We start from the raw sequence: 27,471 nt of genomic DNA, 5'->3' as shown, positions 1-27,471 counted from the left end.
ACAACTCATTGGGGGATATTATCAAACAAGGAGTAAGTGTAGGGTTCATTTTGACTATACAGGAGGCTTTCTGTTTGGTTTTCATCCAAATATTGGAAGACAGATATTTAATGCAAAATTTCCAAAAGTTATCATAATTTTACACAAATTAGTAAATTATTTTACTTCATTAAGAGCTGGGTTTTCAGAATCCAGCTCCCACCTGGCTGGAACACCTGAGTGACACTCTGAGGTCCCACAGATAACCTGCAAAGCACAACCCTGGCTCATGGCACAGCTCAAGGTTGCATCACATGGAGCTGAGAACTGCAGACCAAAAAATGCACTGTCAGGAGATCTCTCTCCCTCTGAGAATAGCTTTGAAGCCCTTAATTTAAAAGAAAGCAGAGAAGAGTTGATTAAAGGAGAATGTGGTTTTAACGAAGACATTATTTTTTGCTCCCGTAATACTTGTGCGTGAGAAGAGAGGCATGCAAAAGCCCCTGGAGAAAGGGACATGCAAAGTGCCCTTCAGAACAAGGATTTGGCTTTTCAAGCAACTGGCGTTCAACCATACTTTCCACAAAGCTCAAGCAAATGAGATTTTTGGCAAAAAAAAATCATTACTTTGACACATCAGCCACCTGCCCAAGCTTTGTCAGGTGCTTACAGGAAAAAACCCCAACATTTCAAAGCAGAAAGTTATCCTTAGTGCCTACAGAATGATTCAGTTCCTTCCTGCAAGACAGTTTCTTAGCATAAATCTGTAACAAAAGTGGTTCTGGCCCAGGTGCTCCAGAGGAGTGTTAACTGCTTGTTCTTTCCACACTGGGACCTTCGCTCCCACCAGTCCTTGTTAATGTTCACACCAGCAGTTTCAGATTCACAGGCAATCATTGCACTATTAACAACATGACAGCTGTACGGTAGGATGAAGAATTTTTCTGGGTAGTAACAAAGGAGGAGAAAAACAATCCCAACCTCCTAATCCTACTCATTCAAAAGCCTAAAAGAGGGAATCTATCCAAATCCCCTTGCTGGGAGCTAGAGGCCGAGTTGGGAAAATGTTGCAACTTACTGCCACATGGTTATTGCACCAATAAGCCATCCAGAAGAGAATTACCAAACAACATGGTCGTCTTTTTATCCCATTCCCTTTCATAGGGAAGAGAAAGGGAGAGAGAATTTTGTTGCACAAACCATAAGTGGAAAAATGATGTTTTCCCACTGTAGAGCTTTGGGCAAAGCCTGAAGTGACATGAATAAATACCACTGGAAAGGCGGGCAGGAGGAAAGGAGGACAAGGAAAATCATACAAGCTCTATCCTTCTTGTGATATGGCATATTAAAAATGCCATTGAAGTTTACTGCATATTAAAAATGTCATTATTAGATTGCTTTTCTCTGGGACTGTGGAATCTCAAACAAGCCAGAGACTTAGAAAGTTTATTTTGTTTCTCAGGCTGTCTCTTCTGCCTGACACACATTTTCCTACTGTCCACGTACAGCTCCTCTGTTGGCATCAGTCATCACAGAATCTTAGTGCCAGAGAAATGCAATCCAAGTGGTACAAAATGTAAGTATCTCTTGAGAGGCGGAATAAAGTGCAAACTTTCCTCCTCAAAAATCTTGAGAGACAGCTCTGCTAGTTATCTTAAACCACCAATTTCACGTCACATTGAAAACCTTCAATTCTAGCATTTAGACTGTAAGACAAAGCGCTCAGCATCTTGCAGGACCAGGCTACATACAAACATCCTACTCCAAGAAGACAGCTATATTTAGCAGTAAAGAAAGAAGCAGAATATCAAGAAATTGCAAATGATCACATATGATCACCTATGCTACAGAATGTTTAAGGTTTTTATAAGTATATATGTTTCTACTTAGTGATGCTTCATAATGCAAGCAGATTGAGAAAAATCCAAGTCTCACAAAAGGAAAGCAGTCACAGGGTAGGTAACAGAGACTCAGACAGACTCCAGAGGATGCTTATTTTATAAAAGATGAAGTTGTTGTCCCTTAGTCAAAGCAAGGGTGGTCCGTGGGTTCTAAATCATTCCTCAGTGGGGGCTGATCTGGCTCTCACTGGAGGAAATGGAAATTCTCTGGTTACTTACATGAGAAATGGATGTTTTTGCTGTAGAATAAATTCTGTCTACTGGGCATGATAACATATTGGATAATTATATGAGCACTCATTCCTTCCACTACGGAAGACGTGGAGAAATGGAAGAAATTCTCTAGCTTGCGTTCAGTATGTCAGACCAGACAAGCACAATAATCCTCATAGTCTAACGCTTCAGGATCCTTGGATAAAATATCCCAGAAGAAATGTCAGCCATCCGCACCTCTTGTGGGGTTAGACATAAGGCCTGGGAGCTATTACACATTCCACAGGTACAGTAGCTTGCATCTCTAAACATCACCTTCTTCAGTGCACAGCTGATGACTGAAAAAAAAGTTTTCCCTCGGACAAAGAACTGAACTTCTAGCTCAATATGGGGCTGTGCCAGGTGTGTCCAAGAGAAGACATAGCTGCGTCTCCTGTAGCCTGTGCTCAGAAATGATACAGATCAGAGACTGGCAACAGTAAATTCTCCCTCACAAGCTGGTTTATGGCATGCGTTTATTGTCAAATTAATGTCACCTTTTTTGTGTGTGTGTTGAGGTTTTTGTGACGGGAAAGTAAAGGAAATCTTTATTACTGGGCAAAGCTCACTGTCTGTTTACTGAGCACACTTCCTCTTTGTCCTAACACATGTGTTTTCACCTTTTAATCTGCAGTTTGGCAGATTTTACAAGTTTTATGACATGGCAGACTACTGGAAAGGAGAATTCCCAGGCAGTAGGTGAGCCTGGTCACGCCTATCATTGCCATAATTAGTTTGTAAGAATTATATCCTACTTTTGTTAATTAAAAATAAAAAATAAGGAAATAGGGAGTGAGCTTTCATTTTAGTAATCTGCCCAAACGTTTAGCTACTCTTGCTTTTCCACTTGACCTTGCTACAGGGCTGAGGTACAATAGTTTACTCTTACTACTAAAACATTGCCACTTATCTCCTATTTAAATTTGCATATTTTAACTTTAGCTACAAGATCATGCTATGATTTTGTCTGCTAGATTAAAGGATCCCTAATACTATTTTTCTAGGTAGGCACTGAGAGACTGAGACCAGGCTGCCTCTCAACTGCTAACTGTGCTGCTTTCTAGCATGGCCTCACAACTCCCAGAACAACAGATTCAAATATGAGGACAAGCGTCAACGCTCCCTGAACGTCCCAGGCGTAACTTGGACAGCCCTAAGCCGTCTCTGTCCGTGAGATTAGGGAAATGCCATTGTTTGTTCTGAAAGCCTTTGCCCTTGTATACAAGTACACTCTGCTCCCCTTTTGCTCCACAAAGTTAACAGAGACATGCCTGCGGGATGACTTCCCCCAGTATTTACATATTTATGCTTCTGTCCTGTATTAGTCAGTGTTTCTGTCTGCAGCCCATAACCTTTGGTCAGGTCTGGGATGCGCCTGGACTTTCTACAGTTGTGCCAAAGACAGATTCCTCCTGGCAGTCTAAAATACTTTGGGGATGGACAGGAAGGTTTCTATCCTCAACAGGATAAAAGGTTTTTATCCTTAACAGGATAAAGCCTTTGCACATCATAGGTGCCTAGCTTCTGCTTGCAACAGCACCTCTCGACTCCATGGGGTGAGCACTACAGAGGAGTGTTTCGGGGGCTGCAGACTGCTGGTCCGTGTTGGGCCAGGGGATGTGCGCTGACAGAGGGGCAGACAAACATAGAGGGAAAAAATGTCTCCTTGGGAAGACAAAGAAATCTGTGGCCACCTCTAAGGGAGGAAGACACTGATGTGCAGGAGCTTTAGCTGCACCAAAGTTCACTGTCATCCAGCATTTCCTCAGCCTCATTCCCACAGATCTCCCTTGCACATAGGTAAAAATTTGTGGGTTTATTCACAAATTTACAGTATCTCACGAATGTAAATTCCGCTGGCTCACACCTAAGGATGGTGCATGATAGACCCTTTTCAGTGGCAACGCCACCTTGAAGCGTCCCCCGCCAATGCTCCTGGCCACCCCCAGCTCCAGCCCCCTGCTCTGCCCCTCTCCCAGCACAGGAGCTCCTGGTGTGACCTGGCCAAGGGGCCTGGCTGGTTTGGAGAAACTCTGCAAAATGACTAATTCCTACTGCAGCTGGGCTGGCACAGCTTCCTGGGTGAGGGAGAGTGCAGCGCAGGGCAGAAGCAAACAGGGGGAGCAGGAGAGGGGACTTCCTGAGATACTTAGAGAAATGCCTGGCTCACCTTTGCCCTGGGGTACATTTCCAAGTTCACCTATATGGTTTAGGAGCATAAAACCCATTGCTGTCAACAGGGACTTTTTCCTTGAGGCTCCTGCTTCACTGAGAAGTAGCTGAAATACCTCTCATAAAAACAAAATTCACAACAATGAGAAGTTATTTTGCCTTTTACAAGAGCAAGGACTCTAGAGAAGACTTTCACAGCCCCTAAAGCTTCAGAAAGGCCATTGAAAGGAATATTCTTGGATTTAGATCCACAGCAAAAGACAAGCCTCATGCAAACACTCCCACTGACTCTGGACAGTGTTGAACTGGACCCACATGTGAAATGCAAGCAAAATATGCTCAGAGTCCATCACAATATATTGCATTACAGCAAGAGTGCTTTTATTTATAAAAATGGGGTTATAACAAAGGGACACTGAGATGCCCAAGGCCTTCCTTTCCCCCTCTCCAAACATTCGGGGGAAAAGGCAAGGAGACTGTTCTCACAAGCATGGATACATCACCTCCTCAGCAAACATGTCCGCATTTTTTTTTCCCCAGCATAAAACTAAAACAAGCAGAGAATTATTTTTCTTCCAATGTTTGTTTTCTATTTATTTTCTGTTGCTACCTTTGTGCCTGCAGCAACGCCAATGTTCCCCGAGCCCCAGAACCCACTGATTTTGCATCTGCTGCCTTTTAAACTGTGCTAAAGCAGCTCTCCTTTTGCAGCTGGCAGAGTTATGGGATTGTTTCAGAGTTGGGGTGAACAGGCAGAATGCCGGGAACATAAACAGGGGCTCCCAGCTGGGACAGGGATTGAACTGGGATGAGACATACCATCTCAGTTGTGCTTTCAGCAGATGTTTAAGGAATGGGAGCTTTAAGTTACTTCTTTATGAGTTAATATTATTATTCCAAGTTTCTCTATTGTTATCTTTATTTCTCTGTTGTCTTCTTGACTGTTCATGGAAAGTAAAATACTGAAAGGTCACTGGCAGATTCAAATTAACTTTTGAAGGTAAGCAAATAGCCGCAGGGATTTATTCACACAATTTCAAGCGGAAAAAAAATATAAGCAACTTATTGGGGGGGAAAAAACCACCCCAAACTTAACTGCACATATTTAACCAAGGCAACCTCACAGTCCTGTCATTCAAACCTTTACTACTGTTTCCTCATTGCTGGTAGCATCCCTTTCTGCATTGAAAAATGGCAGCCTCTTCTGTGCAAAGATCAAGGACTATAAATTTTCACATTCTGGGCACTATAAGAACCATAAATAACAATTTATTGAATGAATCTCACTTCACTAGGCATGACTTTCCTTAACTTGTATAATGTGTGAAATCATTTATTGCTTGGAGACCTGTTAAACAGGCAGCCACAAAAGTCCATTGCATCTCATTGTTTGAAGCCTAAACCTCAACATTATTTATTTCTAAGCTATTTTTTTGGGTACATGCAGAAATCAAACCCTTGTAAAATCTTTTTAATTTCCTGCTCTCATTCTTTCGGCCCACAGATTGGACCTGTAAGATATTTCACTTTTTTTTTTTCCACATTACTGGTAAACTCCTTTGGTTTCAGCCATGATGCCCATAAACAAAATTCACGTCAGACAAGGCAAAGGTTCCAAGACAGACAGTTATTAGCTCAAAGCCAGAGTGTTTCATTTTAGACTTCATCCCCATTTAAACCATGAAAACCTCAGTAAGTATTGAATTTAAATCCACTGTCACTTTCTCCAGGCCTTTGTCAAAGGACTCATTATTAGCTTCTATTTTACAGTACCTCCTAGATCCCCATGCTGAGAGGGGCCAGACTGTATCAAGTAAAGCTGCGTACACATACAGAGCAAGGAGCAGTCTCCGTCCTGCGGCATTTAGGATCCCAGACAGACCAGACAACAGATGAGAAAGAGGAGTTAACGTTTCCAGCATGTGTCACACAGGAGGTCAGAGGGTTCAGGAGGAGAGCTCAGGATTCACAAGTCTTAATCCAGTCTTATCTATCACATCAGATTTTGTCATACTCTTTTTAAACAAAACAAAGTATATGTATATAATAAAGGGTACATGCGGATGTAATAAAGTATATGAATATAAACCTTTTTGTAGGAAAGGTTCTGTCCCTTGACAGGAGCAACCACAAAACCTCATAAGCCTCTTGGATCCATCTGAACCCTCTCCTTTCTCAAAGTACGTGCTAATGGCCCCTAACCCGATGGCTCGCTCCCACAACAGAAACAAAACAGTTTTTGCAGGAGAGCACAGTCTTTGGATATGTTTACTGAAAGGAATCTTTATAATTTCTGGTTCCTGTTGGTCCTGGTGCCCTATTTCTGTGTGCCAAAAGGGAGAGTGGCAGTGTTTTGTCTGTAAGCAGGACTCTCTGTTATCCTCTGCTCTGGGACCTGTAGGACTAGGCAGCTCTCAGGCAAGAGACAGACCACAGGCAAGCCAGAACTGTTACCTTCCAGCCAGGCTTGCAATGTGTATAAAACCCCAGTTGCCTGATGAAGTCCTGGGCTACCATGAGCCCTCAGCATCAGCAACATGACTATTTTCTAAGCCAAGCTGCTGTAAGCCTGTCAAAGTAGGTTTAATTGTTGCTTCTTTTCTCTGAACAATGCCCAGCAGCGTTATAGGACATTTGTCAGGCCAGCTGTCCCAGAAGAACACTCCAGGGACTGGCTGCTTTCTGCCCTAGCCCTCACACCTGAGGATGCCTCCTGCAGCAAGCCATCCCCGCAGTGCTGTGCCTGTGGTCAGCAGATCGAGGCTCGGGGTAACTGCCAAATCAGGACAACATTACAAAGGAGTGACTGGGAACTCCGAAGCAGAGCAACAGTTGGCGGCAGCACAGCACAGCTCTCATTTTCTCTGTCCCATTTCTGTGATTTTCCACTCAAATGACTGTGCCATTTGAAGGAATGCAGACCTGTGTCATTCTGAGTTACAGACTTGTGGGTGCCACTAATTCTGCTACATGAATGGTAAAATAGAAACAGGCAGAACGATGTAATTAAGCATGCTGTAGAAAAAGTCAGAAGGAAGACACAGTATTTTCAAAAGCCACCTGCCCCAGTATTCATGGTGTGACTCACATATCTACTAAAGTACTGCAGAAACCCTGGACTAGCTGCACAATTCTCACCAGGAGTTTATGTGAAATTAAGTCATCCCAAATGGTCATTCAAACCGAGGGTTACTGACAGGGGAAGGGATGAAATAAAATGTTCCTGTTGTTCTAGACAACAAAAAAGACTGCTAAGGAAGTAACTTTATAACCTGAGAAGGGTCTGCAGCTTTAAGAAATTCTCCCCTAAAGGTTGTAAAGCTTTTACTATGCAAAGTATTTTTGCTATTATATACACTGGCGGCCACTAAGTGCAGCTATTATTTCTGGCGGTCATTCAGAGAAGGTCGGAGCTGATAAAGTGTTTAACAGAGTTTGTTTGGGTAGATCCATCTGTGTTTTTAACCACCCATACAGTCTTCTATGTCCTTTTAAAAGATGCTGGATGTTCCTGAGTCTAATAAATTACAGTCTTTATTTTTATTTGCCATCTTTCATTATTTATCATGCCACAGCAAAGAACATCTTCTTTACAACGTCCGCACTTTTCTATATGGATTACACAAGCATCTAAAAAAGGGATGATGCTTTGCTGCGGGGCAGGGGTGCAGCCTACACGGAGTTCCTATTTCCTTGGTAAAGGCCATGTGGAGTTGTGACCTGTTGCTCTCACCCCTTACACCTCGGGGTGAGTTCATGCCTCAGAGGAGCCAAGGAGGGGAGATTGCAATCAAAGGGCAGGGAAGTAAGAGGTATGTTGAAAAGATGTAGGAAGGAGCCCAAGATGGATCTTTGGAAAGGAAATGTTTTCAGGTCATGTGAGCACCAGGAAAAATATCCTAACTAGTTGGGATGGACCGTAATAGCATTCTTACCACGCCCACTGGATGGGTTTGGTAGTGCAGGATTTGAAACCTAGCTCCCCATTACAAACTCTCTGTACTGCATGGAGCAAACCAGGTGAACTCTCAGCACCCCACTTCCCTGCCTGGCTGCACTGCATGGCCACAAGGTGAATGAAGCACCTCAGAGGCATCTCTGCTACTGTTTATGAATACTCTGTTCCAAAACCTGAAATTAAATATTGCTAGGACTATATTGCTTCAAAACGCTGTGCAAACATTTGCTGTCTATGAAGCAGGTGAGTATCGGTATCCCCATTTTACAGACAGGGAAGTAAGACAGAACAAGTGGCTTGTAGCGAGTGACAGCTAGTGAATGTGTGCCCCAACTTCCATCGATGTAAAAATTATTTAAATCCTACAGTGAGAAGATCCTCACAATCTGACAACCATTCTGCACAATTCATAAAGCTTTTTGTATCAGGAGATAGCACTCACCTGAACAATGAGCGGTTCAGGTCCCTTTGCCACTTACCTGAGCTTATCTGCTACAAAAATCACACGCCGCTCCAACAGGAGAGAAGCAAAGATCCTGATGATCTGACGAACGCTGAGACACTTGAAAAGGCATTCAAAGTCCACATGTTCCAGACGTGAGTCCATCGGCCGTCGCAGCTCAATGACCTGAACACGTCCAACAAACATCAGTAAGTACCACCGGCCAGGGCTGACAGCACTGGGGGAGCCCGGCACCCCAGCCTGGACCCTCCAGCACAGCTCTGTGCTTCCTGTTGAGGGGACACGCAAAACGACCCCCGTCCTCTTTTGTAAGCTGGGGCTGGAGGCACAGCACCCCAGAGAAATGGTGTATTACACAATTCACTATCAAGTCATTCTTCTTCCCAGAATACAGTCATGTGCATTAAATCTGCTGTCATTTCCAAGGGAAGCATAATTCTGCCTTCTAAACACCCTGTCGGAGATGTAAAGCTTGGCTGAGTCAACAGTATGAAGCAAGTAATAAACTGGAAACACTGGAGCCAGAAGCTTACAGGGTTAAAACAGTCATAACGACAAGGTAAATTTGGTTATAAACTTGGCTAGCGATTCAAATTCACATCTAGATAGGAGCCGGGGACTGAACTTAAAGGCCAGGCAAAATTTAAACCCAATTGACTTCATTTTCACTCTTCTGTGATGCATAATTCACTAGATAATGTTTCAAACCTTTTTTTGTCAGAAAAATATATACATATATATACTTAACTGGGGAGTCAGGACAAGGTCTTAGATGGTGACTTGTGACATCCCTTTAAAGTCTAATTTTCATACTTCATCCATGACCTCAGGCCCTCTCCTTCCTTTTCTCAAATGTCTTTTGCTCGATTCCTTTATTATATCTTCCTTTTACTCTGCAATTGACATGCTCAGATGTGGAACTTGAAGGCAGAGGATAGAAAAAAGAAGAGGGAAAAATAATATGAAGAAGAGAGTAACAGAGGGAGAAAAATATGAAGTGCAAGACAGCAAATGATGAACTACTGAGGAATTTGAGGAAACAGAAGGGAAAGGGGAAAAGTTGGCCAACTTGAAGCTGTGTTGAAATCTCCGAAGACATATTAACAGGAACATACATACATCTCCTTTTCATATGTCCAAAAATCACCGTCACTTTATTGCTTTAGACCACTTTTATGTTTTCATGCACATGACACCACATTCCACGAGCATACTGTATTGGGTTTAAACTTGAGTGGCCCTTACAAAATTCCTCACAGTCACACTGTTTTGAGGATATGATCAGCAGCAAGACCACACGATGCTGGAAATGACACCAGTCCACACCAGTTTAGTTGTAATATTGTTTGTGATCAGTAACACAGGACTGTAAAAAGAAAGTCACTGTTAGAACAGTATTCGTGTACAGATCTGTTTTTTTAAAGCCTGAAGTACAGAAACATTATGGTGGCAGAGTATCATGTACCCATCACTCAGCTGTTGCCTTAAACAGCAGTAAGAATCCAATCGTGGAGTGATGGTGTAATTTCCTCGGGAAATGCCACCTGCCTACCCCTTTCTTGTATTCAGTAAAGGTGCCCACTTCCATTCCTTAGCACTGGGATTGCAAGCTCAAATCATGTTTACATGCCAAATCATGAGGAGCTGGTTTTACTGCAAAACTTCCAAAGCTAAGATCTTGCTGCGGGGTAGGATGCAATGCAAGTTACGGCAGCTTTTACGAATGCCACGGATGTTTTCTGTTGCCTGGCAAAGCCTTCTGCTTTAGTCTGCTCATCACAAAGAAATATACTGTCTACTTCCCAATTAATCATCATCTTTGTTTAAGCCAGAGGAGCCACAATGGAAGGACAAGATTCTGTTCCTAATTAAGCCAGTGCATTCCATTTAAATAACAAGTTTGTACTAGCATAACAGAGAGCAAAGCTCAGCCAGAAGAGAGTTGTTTGTTTGTTTGGAATTATCTCAATGTTTTTCTCTGGAAGAGTTCAGCAGCTTGAGCAGAGGATAGAGAAGTTGCAGATCCATGGTTCCCAGATATATTCACGTCAAAAAAGCACTATCGGATCTTATCACTGTCATGCCAATCAGCCTTTTAATTTTCCTTTGCTTCTCCAGAAGAAAATGCTTGTGACTTACACATGCCTTGCAAGTGACTTATACAAGGAACCCTTTGCATTTCCTACCAAGTGACATTATAGGCACACTCCATTGAAGTCAATGGCATTACACTTGCAGAAAATATGATTCAATGTAATAACAGTAATAGCACTGAAAAACTAACCCTCAGGAGTGTAAAATAACCCTAGAGGGGACTTTTTTTCCTGCTCGCACTAACTGGGATGCATTCTATTCCTATCTGCAGTAATGTATTTCCTCTTTATGCTTGCCTGTCTGAGTAGAGCTACTGTATACTTACATAAGGACATGCAGAGGGCAGAATTTGACATGGTGAATGGCTAGCAAGCCTCAAGTTACAAAAAACTTTTTAAGCGAGGCTTCAATATTGCCATTTTCCAGTAAGGCCTATGTTGTATAATGCTAGGCTTCTAGCTACTTGAGTCAGTAATAAAAGGAAATGAAATCTATTATATGCGCGCGCACGCGCGCACACAAAACCTTTCATATGACATGCTTTTCCAAATATAGACTATTTCTTTGAGGGCCAGTTAAAGGGTATTTATTGCCAAAAAGAGGCATTTAAATGCTGCTGGTCACTCCTCCTACCCAGGCCAGGCCAGGCAGTAATGAGGTTTGCAATAACAACCAGCTGCTGAACTGTTTAAGTACAGTCAGCATGGGAAAATTACACTTGCTTGTTATCACAGTGATAAAGCCCAGCAACGCTGTAGTTCTGTTAAATACACTAGGCCAGGCATACTAGGACATCTGTGGTGTTTGTGGTTTTTTCTTAAACACAACTTATTAATAAATGTAAAATAACAAACACGTAACAATAAATTGGCTTATAATGATCAATGGGAACTAGCATTAGCATATCAACACTGGTGCAGCTCCTGCACTGCTCATTTTGAGGGTGTGCTACCTCACATGCTTTGCAGTATCGGTATGTCTCCTCCTGTTTTTCTTTTGCTGTTTGATATTGGAGTGGTGAGGGGGTAGGCTCTGCCTCTTAACATTTGCAGTTGCTTTTTACCTCGTTTCCAGCTCCAGGCAGAAAGGTTTTGACTTTGATTGTCTTTCCAGGTGCAGGGAAAGGAGATTCCATCAGACTCCTCATAAATGGATAAACCAAGGCAGCAGATATTCCCCTTCTCCTTTCAACCTCATCCAGGATCTGATCCATTAGTAAGACATAAGAGAGAAAGAGACAGGACATGTCAGCACCACATAGACTTTTGAAGCATCTTTTGACCCAGATGTGCCTAAACACATGGCAGATCTAAGTTTAATTCTCCTCTGCCATGCATTTCTTCACTACCATTAAAGCCACGGGATTCTATCATACTCTAAAAATGCTATGTTTTCCAGTTAAAAATGGAGCCTGTTTCTGAATGCAGTTGACATTCACAAGGAAGAAATAACAAATCTGGAGAAATAACAAATCTGGAAAGGAAAAAGAAGACTCAGCATGGCAAAATGGATCTATATTGTTGCCTGAACAACAGGGTGAGCTGAAGGACAGAAAGATCAAGGCAAATCCCATCATCTCAGGCCAGGTCAGCAATCATGTCTCAGTGGTACATCTTGAAATTTGTATTAAGGAGAAACACTTTCTTCTGCACCTCTTCCATTTCAACTGATAGGGCAGAAAAAAGCCAGACCAGCAAGAAAAGCAACCCTGCCACCCTATGATACCAACAGACCTCCACCAGGAAAGAGCTCCCGGGAGAGTCCCGGCCACAGCGGCAGCAGTCACGTCACAGTCCGTGCTGAGCTGGAGCCGGCCGTGAGCAGTCTCATCAAGCGTGCCCAGCTGTTTACACTGGGTGCCTGCATTAAGGTCATTTTCTGTTTGACATGACGCAGAGCAGGCAATCTAGTTTTGAAATAAGCAGATGGAACTTCTTAAAGATAGAGGGGACTATTATTTTCTTCTCTCTTTGGTCACATGGGCCAACATAAATTAGATCACAGCTAAGTTTTCCCACATTAGACAGACCATATAGATGATAAACCTAAAGACGACAAGAAAGCAAGCTTCAAAGCAGTTAGTGGTTTGACCTGAAATGGTGATCTTTTAACCACCACTCAAGAGCAAAAGGCCATACAAGAGTTAGTGGGTCTGAGCCAGGCATTTCCCCTTGTTTCTCCTGGAAATGCTTTTCACTGAAACAGAACATTAAAAGATACTTAAGCACAAGCTGGTGACTTAGAACGGCAGCCAGTGACACCAATGCCAGCAGAGGCATACGCTGGTGCAAAGTTTCCCCATCCTCCTTGCAACATAGGAAAGGCCTAACCGAAGCAAAGCCGACCCTATATACATAGCTTGCATTCCAGTCCGTGAAAGCGGCAGATAACCATAAATGAAGATATGAATTTCACTCTTGATGCAATTTGTAACAGAACAACTATTCTCACCAAACAAACCCAGCTGCCCAAATGGGAAGCAGTAATGAACCGAGGCTATGCCCCAGGTCCCTTAGTGCTCCTGCACACTGCCAGCACACAGTGGTAATGTGCCTAACGCCTATCTTCTTTCCTGCAGTCACTGTTAGATGCTTTATGTTGCTGGAGCTGGGGGCCATGTGTGTCATATCCCTGTCTCAACAACCTTCACAACACAAACAAAAAGGAGCATTTAAACCAAATAAAAGTTGAACAGAGATCTCGGGAGATAAAATGGTCAAAAACATCTGTTGAAACCATGACCAAATGAACTAGCTGGAAGTAAAGATATCTGTGGTTCTCAAGTCTGTCTTAGCAGTAGGTATTGCAGCAGTGAGCATAAAAGGCTTCAAGGAAGATGAAAATAATGCTGGCTATCAGAAACAGGATGATAAACTTTTTAAAACAGAGGACTACTTTTGCTTTTCTGATAAATAATATCTAAGGTTTAACATCGCATGCTTTTTCGTCATTCACATTTTTCTGTAAAGATAACTGTTCCTTGTTTTGACTAATTTGGCCAAGTGCACCATCATGATCGTTTTCCTCTCTTTCACTGGATTTATCAATGAGGACAGCCCAGGTTCCTCTTACTAGGCTGGAAAAAGAGACTGTCTCACTTTTCAAGAACTTCTGTCTCTATCCACACCACACCTGTCTTCAAAACCAACAGGAATGGTAGGGCTCAAACTCTTGCTCCCTCACTTAACAGCTGTTTCATCCAAACCCTTTCCAAATGCGGTGCTTGGAGTGTGCACTGAAGACCTGAGCTAAATCCAGCCCAGGGTTGGAGCCAGCCCTGCATGCTGCCCAACACCCTGCTCCTACTCTGGCACTGGTACGGTCAGGAGGTGACCAGCCCTTTGCAAGACAGTACCGCTGTGGCCAGACCCCAGTGCAGATGGCATCCTTTTGTGGCCCAGCCCCTCCACGAGCCCGGTCGTTGAAAAAGGGCAGAGGTGTGTTACAGCCCCATTCGGGGCCCAATACGCAATGGAGAGAGAGCCTGCCTTCCTGCATAGACCAATAATTTGAGACCCGTGTGCCCAGGGCCTGCCTGCCATAACGCCTGGGAACAGCCCCTGCTGAAGCCAGTGAAATCACGCTCACCCGTGAATCTCGGGTTCGCTTTGGCTGGATGATCACACACTTTTTTCCAAGTTACAGACTGAACTGGGAAAGCAGATTGTTTGCAATTTTGGTATGGCCTTCCTTGTCTCCTGCAGACTTTATACCTCAGCTGCAGTGATACTTGGTTGTAAGGAGGATACCTAATTTTTTTTTCATTTTTTTTTTCCCCTCACCCAAGTTTTCCTTTGAAAAACTGTGCACTATCAAAATTAGATAAAAGCATAAAAGCAAACAAAGAGCCTCAGGACATCTCTCCATACCATGAGTTGGGTGAGCTGTGTTATCCTCCCAGAACAATGCATTCCGTTTTGCTCACAGATATCTGTGTTTAGATACATATTATGTCTAAGATACACTGTTATAAACCCTTGATTTCAGAGCTTTATGAAAGACGTCACAAGCAGAATTGTGATTAACTATTGCAACCCAATTGTTTTTCTTCACACAAGATTTGTGTTAAAGTTTTATCTAGAAAAGTTTGAAACCTGCTTTAAAGATAACATTCTGTATGATTATTAGATCCCATGAACAATATAAATACTATGATTTTTACTAACTTCAGTGATTTACATATTCTTCTCAACTTTATTCCTATACAAATGAACAAGAAAAATCTGTGTAAGTTCTGTGAGATTTCCCACATCTGAAGTGAAAATCTCTGGCAAATTAAAAGAACATTTCTATAAGCACTGCATTGAAATTGGAAAAGGGGAGGGCAGACATTTCACATTAGATATATCATTGTTCTCCACAGATCACTAGCAAGTCCTACACAATACTCTGAGGTGCTCACTGTATTTCGCAGGACACACTCTCAGAGGACTAGGAGGCCCAACACTAGCAGCTAGAGAGATATTTCTAACGTTAATCAGAAATGTTATCAAGACTTAATTTTAATAACCTTTTGTCTTACAAAAGGAGAATGCTTGTGGCTCTGGAGCTGACTGGCAGTTAATTGTTTCTATGGCTATTTAATCCCTCAGTTTAGCTGCAATGCCCTGCTTATTGTCTCAAAACTCTTGTGTCAAGAAACGTATTACCTACGTAAACCACATCAGCATACCATGCAACTTTGAATTCATTAATGTGGAGGCCAATTAAAAAATTATCCATGCTTTCCTAGCCTCTTAGGATAAAAAAAAATCCATGTCAATAGAGTTAAGCATATAGAATTCACTTATCAAATCATCTTTTTTCTTAACCTCATCATTCCACAGGATATTGGAGTAAAAGTGGTACTGGCCCATCATTCAAACTGTGGGTGCCAAGAACTACAGCTCAGCACAGAACAGCTTTAGAAAACAATGGAAAAAACTTCAGTCAGCCAGATCATACAGACACCCAGATGTTTTTTGAATCAAGTTCTGCCTCAGTCACAGAAGTAATAAGACATTCTTTGATGAGCCCAATAATAGAGATGGAATAGCCAAAACAGCAACTGTAAAATACAGTTATCTCCCATCAAAGGAAGAAATTCTTCTCGTCTGGTTCATCGCTGCAGATGTGTCTCAGTAAACAATCAAATTAAAAAGCAATATTGAAAAAAACCTTCTTACCTTGGAAAATAAGTCGAAGCACCCCAGCCGGCTGATGACACAATAAACTTCAGGTAGGCGTGGACCTTTTCCACTTGGCTGATACCAGTAAAAAAAAAGAGATTGAAATTACATATTAATTTGGAGTCATAAGGAAATACACTTCTTTCTGTGATGACATGGTTGGCCATCATGCGACATCTTTCACTATCCATTTCTCCATCAAAATAGCTACTCTTGGAAAAGCATCATATTTCTTTCATAAGATAGGAAACTAAAAAGCATAAATAGTGCTTATCCACTTTGGAAATCACAGCACATTGGAGCTGTATTCCAATATTGCTCCAGCTTGCAGCCATAAAAGCACATTTAACTATGACTGTAACTCATGAACTCATGCCTGTGCTATCGTTGTCCTGTGCTCCTGCTGCGGCACGAGGAGTGGGGCCACCCCGGGGCCATGAGCTGGGAGATGAGAACTACAATGCTAAGGGAGGTTATGATGGCTTTAGTTCCTCACTCACTCCATGATGTTCAAAGACAACTCAAATTACAGAAAGCAAGCTCATAGACCTAAACAAAGGCAAGCTGCATGAGCTAAGTCATTAATTTCCTCAGATTAATGCATGATAAATTCTTAAATAACTTAAACAGTGGCAAGTATGAATCAACCTCCATCCTCCTCCCAAAAAAACCCCACCACTATAAAGACCATCCTCTGTAACCATCCTATTTGAGATATTTCCTAGAGAAGCAAATAGTTTAAATTGGCATGACTGCCTTGTATTCCCTCAGCATACGGAACTCTGCAACCCTGCCTATACCACTGCAGGGAAAGGCCCGTCAGCACCGTGTCTGAAAGAAGGGTACAAACACTTGCTGGATTCAGCTTATTTACTGGAAAAGAAGTAAAATTAAGCCAATACTGAGAACTTTAGAAAAACCATCCTTACTGGCAAGGTCTTCAGAGCATAGAGCTGGTCTGCCTGTGTCCTGCATCTGTACAATGCACACAGATGGCAGTGACATCCCAGCATAGCAGCTTCCCACTGTATTTTTAATAGGCTGTGATGCAGCATTACAGTTTTGTGTAGTTGCAACTGATTTTCACCAGATCAGCAGGCACACACTTCCTAGGGGCTGTTATTTTAACAAGGCAGTTTGCTGACCTCAGATGCAGTCACATGTAGTCCCAAGATACAATGCATGGAAGTCCTGATGCTGCCTTGTCCAGGAGCTAAATCCCTCACAGCACAGAATGGCTGCAGGAACACTAGCAAACCCCAGTACCCCAGCAGCAAAAAGCTGAAAGCGGGGTCTGAGGCAAGAGGCGAGGCTGCCTACTTCCTTGCATCTCAGGGACTCAGTTGTGCTCGTGCTGCATGGAGCGAAAAGCAGCTGTAAAGGAATCACTTGGCATCACTTAGCCTCTTTGTGCAGCTGTAAATTATTGATATGCAGCAGTGATAGAGTCATCCCCATTAATAACAACTCTGTGATAAAGGAGCTCAGTCACTGTTTCCATCAGCTTCTGCCCACTTGTACATTTAGCCAAAGTGGCTGATCATCTTCTCTGTATCCACATAGAGAGCCAGTATATTTTTATCTTCCTCTCATCATTACACTCTGCTGATACAGTGATTAACTCCCCCATGGTGTGTTTGACATTTACATGCCACACAGATGTCAATCAAGAGAAACTGAGGGGTAGCTGTGCTTTTTAAATCTGCATATTGCAATCTAGACTTGGACAGTCAGCAGGTGCCTGCCTGTTATAATAAAGACCACAAAAAATACCAAAGCTAAGTGAACACAGATGAGTCTATTTCTGGATCCAAACCTGCTCTCTACACATCACATCTCTGAAAAAGCAGAGCCCTTTTTTGTCCATATTAGGTATAAAACCCTTTCTAAAGGCACTGAGTGATTATATCAAGCATGTGGGATTTTGGTTAAAATCATTGTGTCAAATCTGCAGGAATGCCGAAGCCATGCCAGGAGCCTTGGATAGCTCCCAACCAAGAGCTGTCTCACTAAGTGCCAGTAAAAACATCACATTCCTGGGTCATCTATAAGACCAGAAACAATAACTGCCTAGCACTTACTCAAAGATTCTCCTTTATGAAATTTCATTGCTTTCAAACGTCTTAAAGGCTACATGTCTCTGAGACCTGGGATTCTTCCCTCCTTGCACTCGTCATACAGGACATCCTTTTCTGTTATTTCAGAGACTTTTTCTTGCAAACAGCACGGCCTCCCAGATGCATACAAATCATTTGTAAGAGGCAGCAAGCAAAAGCCTCAGGCAGAGCCATTCTGAGGGGCAGGACTTCTCAAATTTCTAATACTGGCAACTCTTCACATAACCTCCCTTCTCAGCCATTAGTTTACACCTCAAAGATGGATCTAAAACACCTGCTCATTATGCTTTAGTTTGCTTCTTTCCTAGAAAAGCATCATATGGGTCATGACACTCGTCCGTTCTCAGCCTGGACTCATCTCTTCATTAGGGGAGACTTGGGCACTGGGTCTGGCCAACAGTACCAGTTTAACCTCCTCTCTTCCCAGGAGAGAGTGCTTCCAAGTTGCAGGCTGTGCTCTACAAGGTAGCTACAAAGCCTTGGAGTCATGTCCTCTGAGGCTTGCTCTTCCACATGATGAATAGGTCCAGTTCAGGGAAGCTGTATGGTAAAGTAGCACAGCTAAGAGGCATCAGAGTGATTCTGCCTTGATAGATGGCACTCCTCCTGGAAGAGGAGGGATGAAGGGGATGGTGGTTTGGTTTTCAATTTGTTTTCATGGAGCCCAGGATATTTTCCAGCTTTAGTCCAGTATCATGAATGAAAATGCTAATGAGTTTTGTTGATAACAAGACAGTTTCCCAAGAGGATGAACATAAACTGACAAGAACTTGGCTATGAGATCGAGGAGCTGAGATCTGCATCAGGGCTGGTCCGCAAGTGGCTCAGGACAGTTGTTTTTTATAGTGAGTTTAATCTGAAGTTTACTGACTAAAGCCCACTCCAAAATCTGCTTTGGCAGGAGAAACAGGAGGCTTTTGCTCCAAAAATATAAGCCTGCCATTTTTCTCTTTCAAATCACACCTCCCTGCCCATGTACTTGAAATCTAGGGGAACCTTCAGAGATCTCCTCCCAGTCTGGCATAGCACTGTGAGCCTCTCACACACTGCATGCGCCTGCTTTCAAAGCAAGGCAGGCTGTCCCTGCAGTCTGCATACTTACCAGCCATTCAGACACATAACTCAGTGGTTTGGGGTATTTTTAAGACACTGGTGAGGCTGTGGGGTGTCAGGAAAGCTCCTGGTTTCACAGCCCCAGAAACAACTGGGGAATGCTAGTCCCAGTATGCTGACATCATAGGAACGGAAGCAGTGATTACCAAACACAACATTTTTCCTCCTGCACTTCTCCTCCCAGCTTCTCCCATCCGCCTGAAGATACACCACGTGGAGAGGAAAGGCAGCAAAAACAGACCTACCAAACAGCAAGAAAGAGAAACATGCACCATAGTCCCACCTGCCATCTCAAAGAAGCAGAAGTACAGCAAGAAACAGACTAGCATCAAGCTGAAGACTCCAGAAGGACTGTGCTCCTTCCTCCCCAAAATAGGACAGGACATCTCACCCGAGAACTTCTAAATAATTCTCCAGAGAGCATTCTTAGAAAAACTGGAGGAAGCAGTAAGGGCTGCCCCAAGACGAGGTGAAACAGGACCATCACAAATGGTATTCCTGAATAACTTCCCAGCACATTTCTCCTGCTCAGTTACATTAGAGCCACACACAAACTGATGGGGTGCGTAGCTTGAATGGATGACATCAAGAAGATAGAGGAGATGCCTCCCATGAACATTTTTGTGCATACAGTAGTTAAGGCTTGGCAGTTTCAGAAAGAGAGAGACATACTGAAAACCCAGCAAGGCTCCTTGGGAAGTCTGCTGTTTTGTTGCTGTCTTAATTTAAAGAATGACAGACCTACAAATACAGAGACTGAAAAGTAGGTTTGCAGAAATCAGGTTAATGCATCAGATCAGATCACCACTCTCTTAAGCCTAATACAATCACATCCTCATGGCCACACAAGCTCTAGCCTCACCAGTAAGCTAACATATCCAGAAACAGAGATGTTCCTTAATGGTGTCAGGAATCAGAACAATTCAAACGCTGAGAGTCTAAAATGAATAAATCAGTCACAAGCCAGCTTCTGTGGCAGCTCTTAATTCCTTGTTAGGGCCAATCCACATTCAGACCATGAGAAAACTGTGGGTGTTTTAAATCCAAAAGACTGTCTTAAAGTCTTCTTGTTATACGTGAAACATGAACTTTTAATGCCAGAGCACCCAATGCGCACAGGGCTGTCAATGGTGCTTGGGGAGGGCAGACTGGAGGGAAGAAGGCAAGGGGAAGAAAAGGTTTTCCAGTGAGCTTTTTTCAGTTCCATAAACATTAGTCTGCATCCCACAAAAGTTGCTTTCACAGTAACATATTCCTCTCTCCTGCCCCAGCAAATGCAGGATGAACTAGTCCCACCTAACTACTGTTTTTCATGTTTTAACATACACACTTCTTGTTCAGGCATCTGCTCCTCCACTGACTCCTCTGGGGCTGGCTTGTCTTAGCCTAGAAAAGTGCTGGAGGACCATTTTTTATGTGAGAGGGAAAAGAGAGGTAGGATAGGGTGAAACAGACCCTGCAAGTTTTCATCTTATTTCTGCAAGTACAAAGTTACCAGCCACGAAATCCTGACATCATCAGGCCTTCTGCTCTGAGAATGGGGTCTTCTCAGATATCTGCCCTATACGATAGAAATGTGTGTCTCCTACTGTTCCCATGAACCAGCTGCCAGCTGTGGCAACGAACTGCAGGACATTGTTTTGAGGATGTAGTATCTTATACTCCAGTATTGCCCCACTAGCTAGAACTAGCACTCCTCAGCACCCACAGCAAGTCCCATGGCAGTAAAGCCTGAGATGCTTGTGAAGATCCCATAAAACAGCAGCTTACATGCCATGACTGTCCCTGGGGACAGGGGCTGGCACAGCTGTGGATCCCCACCATAAGGCCACTGACAGCCCAGGCTGCTGAGAAGCTGCACTGGATCCAAGCATCTCATAAAGGATACAGGCCTGGTTTGTCTCTGGCTGTCTACGCCCTTTTTCTGGGCATTCATGACCTCCCAGTAAGGAAAGTTTTGCAGATTATCCAGTATTGGTGGGTGTTGCAGCTGAGGCTCTGTCAGCAGAAAGCTGTGTTCTTACTGGCACAAGCTATGGGGCTGCACAAATAGAGAAGAGCTAAGACTTCAGTCATACCCTTTAGAAAGCAATTTTTTAACATAGTAAATCGGGACAATTAGTAAAATGAACTTATACACTAAAGCAAATAAAAAATATGTATTTTACAAGGTACACTCAGGTTCATGTTACAGCAGCTTCACCTCTGTTCCTTCCAAACTGTGTGCTACTACTGTTCCTGTGCTCCTGGCTCTTCCCTTCTGCCCCTGCCCAGGTTGCCACACCATAGCACCAGTGGCATTCTAATGTTCACTGGAGAGAGCTGTGACCGGCCAGGTGAGGCTGAGCCCTCAGCAGGAACTGCTCAAATCATCTTTGCTGCTGACATGTGCATATTGCAGAGCCACAGCCCAAGAACAGCTCTAGAAAAGAACCTAGGAAGTCGATGGATTAATTAGCATGGAAAAGAAAGTGAAATTAATCTGTGTTATTAAGAAAAATGTATTATTTGCCATAAAATGGCATAGTAGCGAGAGCTAGTATCTCTGCAATATATTGGCTCATTTCCTTTTATATGAGGATGCATACTTCTCACATCAAGTTACTAGGAAAGCTGTTACATGATTGCCTTGGAGGTATCAAGATAGAACTGGAAAACTTCATGCTATCTATGGAAGTACAGATTGTTTGCTGTGATACAATAGGTTACATTCCATTCTAATCCTGTTCCAAAATGAAACAAAACAATATAAATACATTTAAAGGGGATACTGTACAGGATTTGTAGTACAAACAGAACATAATTGTCACTGTATCCCTTGAGGTAGTTTTGGCAGGGTTTTAGCACACACTCCCCAAACAAAGGGTTTGAAACAATCTGAAATCTGAAGGCAGAAAAGAAAAAGTAGAGCAGTTTGTTCATATCACAACATGCCAAAGGAGAACAAGGCTGACAAAAAGTGATTGCTTCATAAACAAAGGAATTGGAACACCAGCCTCTGCAGAAGACACAGCCAGCCATCCTCCAGGATCAGGCTGGCTGGGCCATCCAGCCACGGAGCCTGCTGCCAAGGACTGCCAAACACTCGAGAAGGTGTAAGACATCTCTCGCTGGGTATTACAAGAGCATCTCTCGCCAGGATGGCTGGGGAATATTTTCTAAGGAACTAGCCTCACAGCAGTTGGCTTGTCTTGAAGCAGAGTGGTTTAGAATGATTTTAGGGTTTTCTTATGGTTCTATATTGCACAGTATGGCCCCATCTTTCTCTTACGTGATGTTTGCCAAAAACATCATGTAGTTCCCGAACTGTGGTTACTGCATTTGACAGACCTTGTGGGTCAGGCATGCGACTGATCAAAGCAGATGCTGTGAACTCCTGGACATCAGAGCCACCCTGATTGAAGCTTTCAGAAACTGCTCAGGAAACTGGACTCCCAAATAGAAAAAAATCTGCTTTAAAGCCCAAGCCTCTGGCATATAAACAGTGCCTGCAGAATTTACTTGCCCCTTGTTGCCTGTACAAACTCTGTATTTGCACATATAAAATAAGAAAGTATGCACGTGACTGTAAATAGAAATCTCACACTGAGCTACACGCACATCAGTGAGGCCGTTCCACCCATGCACCAACCCTTGCAGGGGACAAGAAATTGTTACTCTTTATGAGCACAGCTGAATCCTATGGAGAAGGCACTTCATCTAACAACCCAAACTCCACCATTCTCCCAGCAGGAGAGAGAGAGGTTGCAGGATCCAAATACCAGATCTCTGCTACTTTTGCCATTTCCCCAGATAGAGAACTGCCGAGATGTTTCTCTGTAGCTTCCAAAATCTTCTTTCTTTCTTTCTAAGCCCCAGACTGTGCCAGTTTTGCTCTCAGAAGTCACGGCAGGATGTGCCCCAGAAAGGCACAATCTGGTAAAGTACATTGGTATCACTTCACTTTCAGTAAAGAAATATAAGAAATATGAAAGTCTTATATCACCCTTTACCTGGTAGAGTGAAAGCATTCCATAATTTAATTCTAGCCAACATTTTCTGAGGTTTTGTTATTTTTTTCCAAGTTTACCTTATTATCCTTTTAAATGACAACACAAAAAAGTAATGGAATTGTACTGCTGCTGTACATCTTGTTATGCTTAGTTACACCAGCAAGGATACCTTCTAGGTGCTCCACTTGTTTATCTCTGAATCACCCCCTGACCAGCCCTAGATTTACTGCAACACAAGCCGTCATTGACATTTCCTTTCCACATATAAACCTCATTGTGGCCCACACTTATACACTGTGTTACAGAAAGTAAGCGAGTCTCTGTGATGCTACCTATGGCAATTACCGCCCACAGAATTGATAAACAAGTTTTCTGTTATGTTAGTTTAAACGAAACTTCTTACAAATAGAGGAACCACACACAGCAATACCTCCCAGACAGAGCATCTGCTGTCTGCACAACAAGGAGCTTTGCCATAGACAAAGAGCAGGGTACGAGCAAGGTCAGGTACAGGCAGCATGCAGGATGGAGGGTGCTGTTCTAATGACAGCAAGTTGCTCTGTCTACTGGAAGCCACTGAAGGCAGGTGCTCCCTGCTTGGAAAGATGGGAAATCATGCCAGAGAGGGAAGGAAGGGGAAAGTGACAGTGCCCCTTTCTCTTAGGTAGGGGATACCTATTTACAAGTTTGCAATGCTGCTGCAGACATTCATTTTGCACAGAGAGTATGCAAAATGCTCATGCAGCATCCAGTATCCACAGAAGCTCTCCAACCAAGTGCAGGCAACTGTCATGTGAACAGTACAGGAGGCATGGCTCCCTGCCTAGTCACTCACAACCAGCTCCAAACCTATCCAAGAGGTGATGAGTGTAGGCTGGTGCTGCTGTATGCTTTGCAGCTATCCAGTCAGATCTGGAGGATGGACAGCAAAATCCCTGTTTGCGCTGTGCTTCACCTGCCTTAATACACTTTGCAAGCCTTTGTGCAGTTTCCTCCCTGCTCCCCTGCCCTGACACATACAGACACACACTGCCATGCTCTCAATTTATCAGATAACCAGTGATTTTCCAGGTGATGAGACAAGACTGTTTGGTAGGGTCAGTTGGGTCCCTGCACCACCAGTTGACCACCCCTGGTCACGAGGACAGAAAAGGAGCCCGAGAACCTAGACTTCCTAGCACTGGCATCAGCTTATTGCCTGGTCCTGAGCAAATGGTGCTGGTGGCCCGCTCTCCACAACTGTTGCCCTCCTACTCAACAGGGTGGCTTATTTACCTACATCATGGACCTGCTGCAGGCTCATTAGGCAGTGCTGGCAGAGTGCTTTGGAGATGTAAGCAGCTGTCCAAGAGATAAACGTTACTCACAAATGTTTAGAAATACCACATTTGCCTTTGTTTGCAGTGTTGTAGTATTTCTGATTCTGCTTGAAAGCATGTAATATAAAGAATTTTAAAAGTAAGTGCTCACTCAAGAAACTTTCCACATACTTATGAATTTCCTACAAGACTTGGGATCCATTTGTTTCAGCCAGCCATTACAAATTCTTTTTTTACTTGAGCTCCTTACCTTTCCAAATTTCAGAGTGACTAACTCTGTTTTCTTTAAAAACCATGAGAGACACCCTCAAAGTTCAGACTATAGTTTTGAGATATTGTTTAACAGAATTCTGCATTTTGAGGTGAAGATGATGTACTTACCAACAGCCTCCTGCAATAACCAAACCGCCGGCTCCCATCTTCCCCAGTCAGCATGAAAGAGAAGGTTTCACTAGAAGAAAATAAATTGCCCAGATCTTACTATCAGAACTACAGCATAGCTACGAGGTAGATCATTTAGAAAAGGATACTACTTTATGCAGCAGAGAGATTCTACCCACTGGAGGGTCTTCTCTCCCTCTGCCCATCATCTGGACATACTCTGTGGACAAATTCCATCAGGAACAGAGCAAAAGTATCTGCACTATTGTGGACAACCTAGCTATCTTATTGTATGAAGAGATGGGTGCTGAATTTCAGTGATGTGGCAGTCCTTTTGTACTGCAGAAGGAACACAAAAACCAGATTTTGAGGGCAGTATTCAAATGTTTTATCTCCCTTACCTTTTAGTTAGATCCTGTCTTTGGACTGTGCTTTGCTCTTAAAGGGGGAACCTTAGATATTCTCTAAGAGTAAAGAAATCATTTTCTAATCCAGAAACAACACAGATTTCCAAAATCCAGTGCATTTTATATCCCTAAGATGAGTACCATCTGTGACAGAGAAGTAAACCAACAGTTTAAGGCTGTAATTACAGTACAGGTAAAGGGATGGGTCCGTGAATTTGTGCCTGGACTGAGAAACATTTCTGACTGCTCTGCAAGTTTTAAATGACATTATATAAAACATTTTTTCTTTGTGCTGGAATGTCAGGGTTTATATAATTATAGCATATAATTATATGGGAGGGAAATCTTATTTCACAAACATGGGCTCATGAAAGGTCTGTCTAGGAGAGTGGCAGCAAAAGAGGTGAAATGTTGTGAAAGCAGGGCTGTGTGCTTCTCATACCATTGTTGCCCACACAGTTGTCTGCTTCTCCTTCAGTGTTTTCAATAACTCACTATTCAGGTGCTTCCACATACTGGGTAATACAACCAAGCAACACGGAATATAACATGGTTATGTTGCATGTGCCATAGGTAAGCCAATAAAAAGTTCCATATGTATTCTTGGCTACAGTAATTCCTGCAGGTGAATGCTAGTTCTTTGTCATCATTGAAAGTCCCCCTAGACACACTCAGAACAGGTCTTACTTCATTTACATGTCTCAGACCATGCATCTTAAAAAGCCATCTCACATTCTAGATGAATATGTGGAGACTCCACCTGGAGTACTGCATCCAGCTCTGGGGTCCCCAGTACAAGAAAGACATGGAGTTGTTGGAGCGCGTCCAGAGGAGGGACACAAAAATGATCAGAAGGCTGGAGCACCTATGGAGACAGGCTGAGACACCTGGAGAAGAGAAGGCTCTGGGGAGACCTTATAGAATCATAGAATGGTTTGGGTTGGAAGGGACGTCAAAGACCATCTAGTTCCAACCCCCCTGCCATGGGCAGGGACACCTTCCACTAGAACACGTTGCCCAAAGCCCCATCCAACCTGGCCTTGAACACTTCCAGGGATGGGGCCTCCACAACCTCTCTGGGCAACCTGTTCCAGTGCCTCACCACCCTCACAGTAAGGAATTTCTTTCTAACATCTAATCTAAATCTCCCCTCCTTCAGCTTGAACCCATTACCCCTTGTCTTGTCACTACACTCCCTCATGAACAGTCCCTCCCCATCTTTCCTGTAGGCCCCCTTCAGGTAAGGGTAAGCCCCAATTAGATCTCCCCAGAGCCTTCTCTTCTCCAGGCTGAACAATCCCAACTCTCTCAGCCTGTCCTCATAGGAGAGGTGCTCCAGCCCTCCAATCAGCTTTGTGGCCTCCTCTGGACTTGCTCCAACAGCTCCATGTCTCTCCTGTACTGGGGCCCGCAGAGCTGGACACAGTACTCCAGGTGGGGTCTCACAAGAGCCGAGTAGAGGGGCAGGATCACCTCCCTCGACCTGCTGGTCATGCCTCTTTTGATGCAGCCCAGGACATGGTTGGCTTTCTGGGCTGCAAGCGCACACTGCCGGCTCATGTTGAGCTTCTCATCAACCAATACCCTCAAGTCCTTCTCCTCAGGGCTGCTTTCAATCCATTCCTCGCCCAGCCTGAAGTTGTGCTTGGGATTGTGCCGACCCACATGCAGGACCTTGCACTTAGCCTTGTTGAACTTCATGCGGTTTGCACGGGCCCACCTCTCCAGCCTGCCAAGGTCCCTCTGGATGGCATCCCTTCCCTCCGGCGTGTCAACTGCACCACACGGCTTGGTGTCGTTGGCAAACTTGCTGAGGGTGCACTCGATCCCACTGTCCGTGTCACCGACAAAGATGTTGAACAGTGCCGGTCCCAGTACAGACCCCTGAGGGACACCACTCATCACCATTCTCCGCTTGGACATTGAGCCGTTGACCACAACTCTTTGAGTGCAACCATACAGCCAGTTCCAATGGTCCATCCATTGAATCCATGTCTCTCCAATTTAGAGACAAGGATGTCGTGCGGGACAGTGTCAAATGCCTTGCACAAGTCCAGGTAGATGACGTCAGTTGCCCTTCCCTTGTCCACCAATGCTGTAACCCCATCATAGAAGGCCACCAAGTTTGTCAGGCACAATTTGCCCCTAGTGAAGC

At 43.6% G+C, this 27,471-nt stretch overlaps 1 protein-coding gene across 8 annotated transcripts in view; it reads right to left on the bottom strand.

The window, feature by feature from the left end:
* Window positions 1-27,471, bottom strand: part of DENND2B (DENN domain containing 2B) — a 180,683-nt gene that overhangs the window by 16,540 nt on the left and 136,672 nt on the right. For all 8 annotated transcript variants that reach the window (XM_054826884.1, XM_054826883.1, XM_054826885.1 and 5 more), the window contains 4 exons: window positions 24,910-24,979; window positions 15,985-16,062; window positions 11,883-12,023; window positions 8,742-8,890 (listed from right to left, as the gene is read on the bottom strand). In XM_054826884.1, the coding sequence (XP_054682859.1) occupies window positions 8,742-8,890; window positions 11,883-12,023; window positions 15,985-16,062; window positions 24,910-24,979 (438 nt within the window). The remainder of the gene's footprint in view (window positions 1-8,741; window positions 8,891-11,882; window positions 12,024-15,984; window positions 16,063-24,909; window positions 24,980-27,471) is intronic.

This window comes from Grus americana, chromosome 5, assembly GCF_028858705.1.
Source record: "Grus americana isolate bGruAme1 chromosome 5, bGruAme1.mat, whole genome shotgun sequence".
Taxonomy (NCBI): Eukaryota; Metazoa; Chordata; class Aves; order Gruiformes; family Gruidae; genus Grus; species Grus americana.
This window is presented reverse-complemented; position numbering and strand designations above follow the sequence as displayed.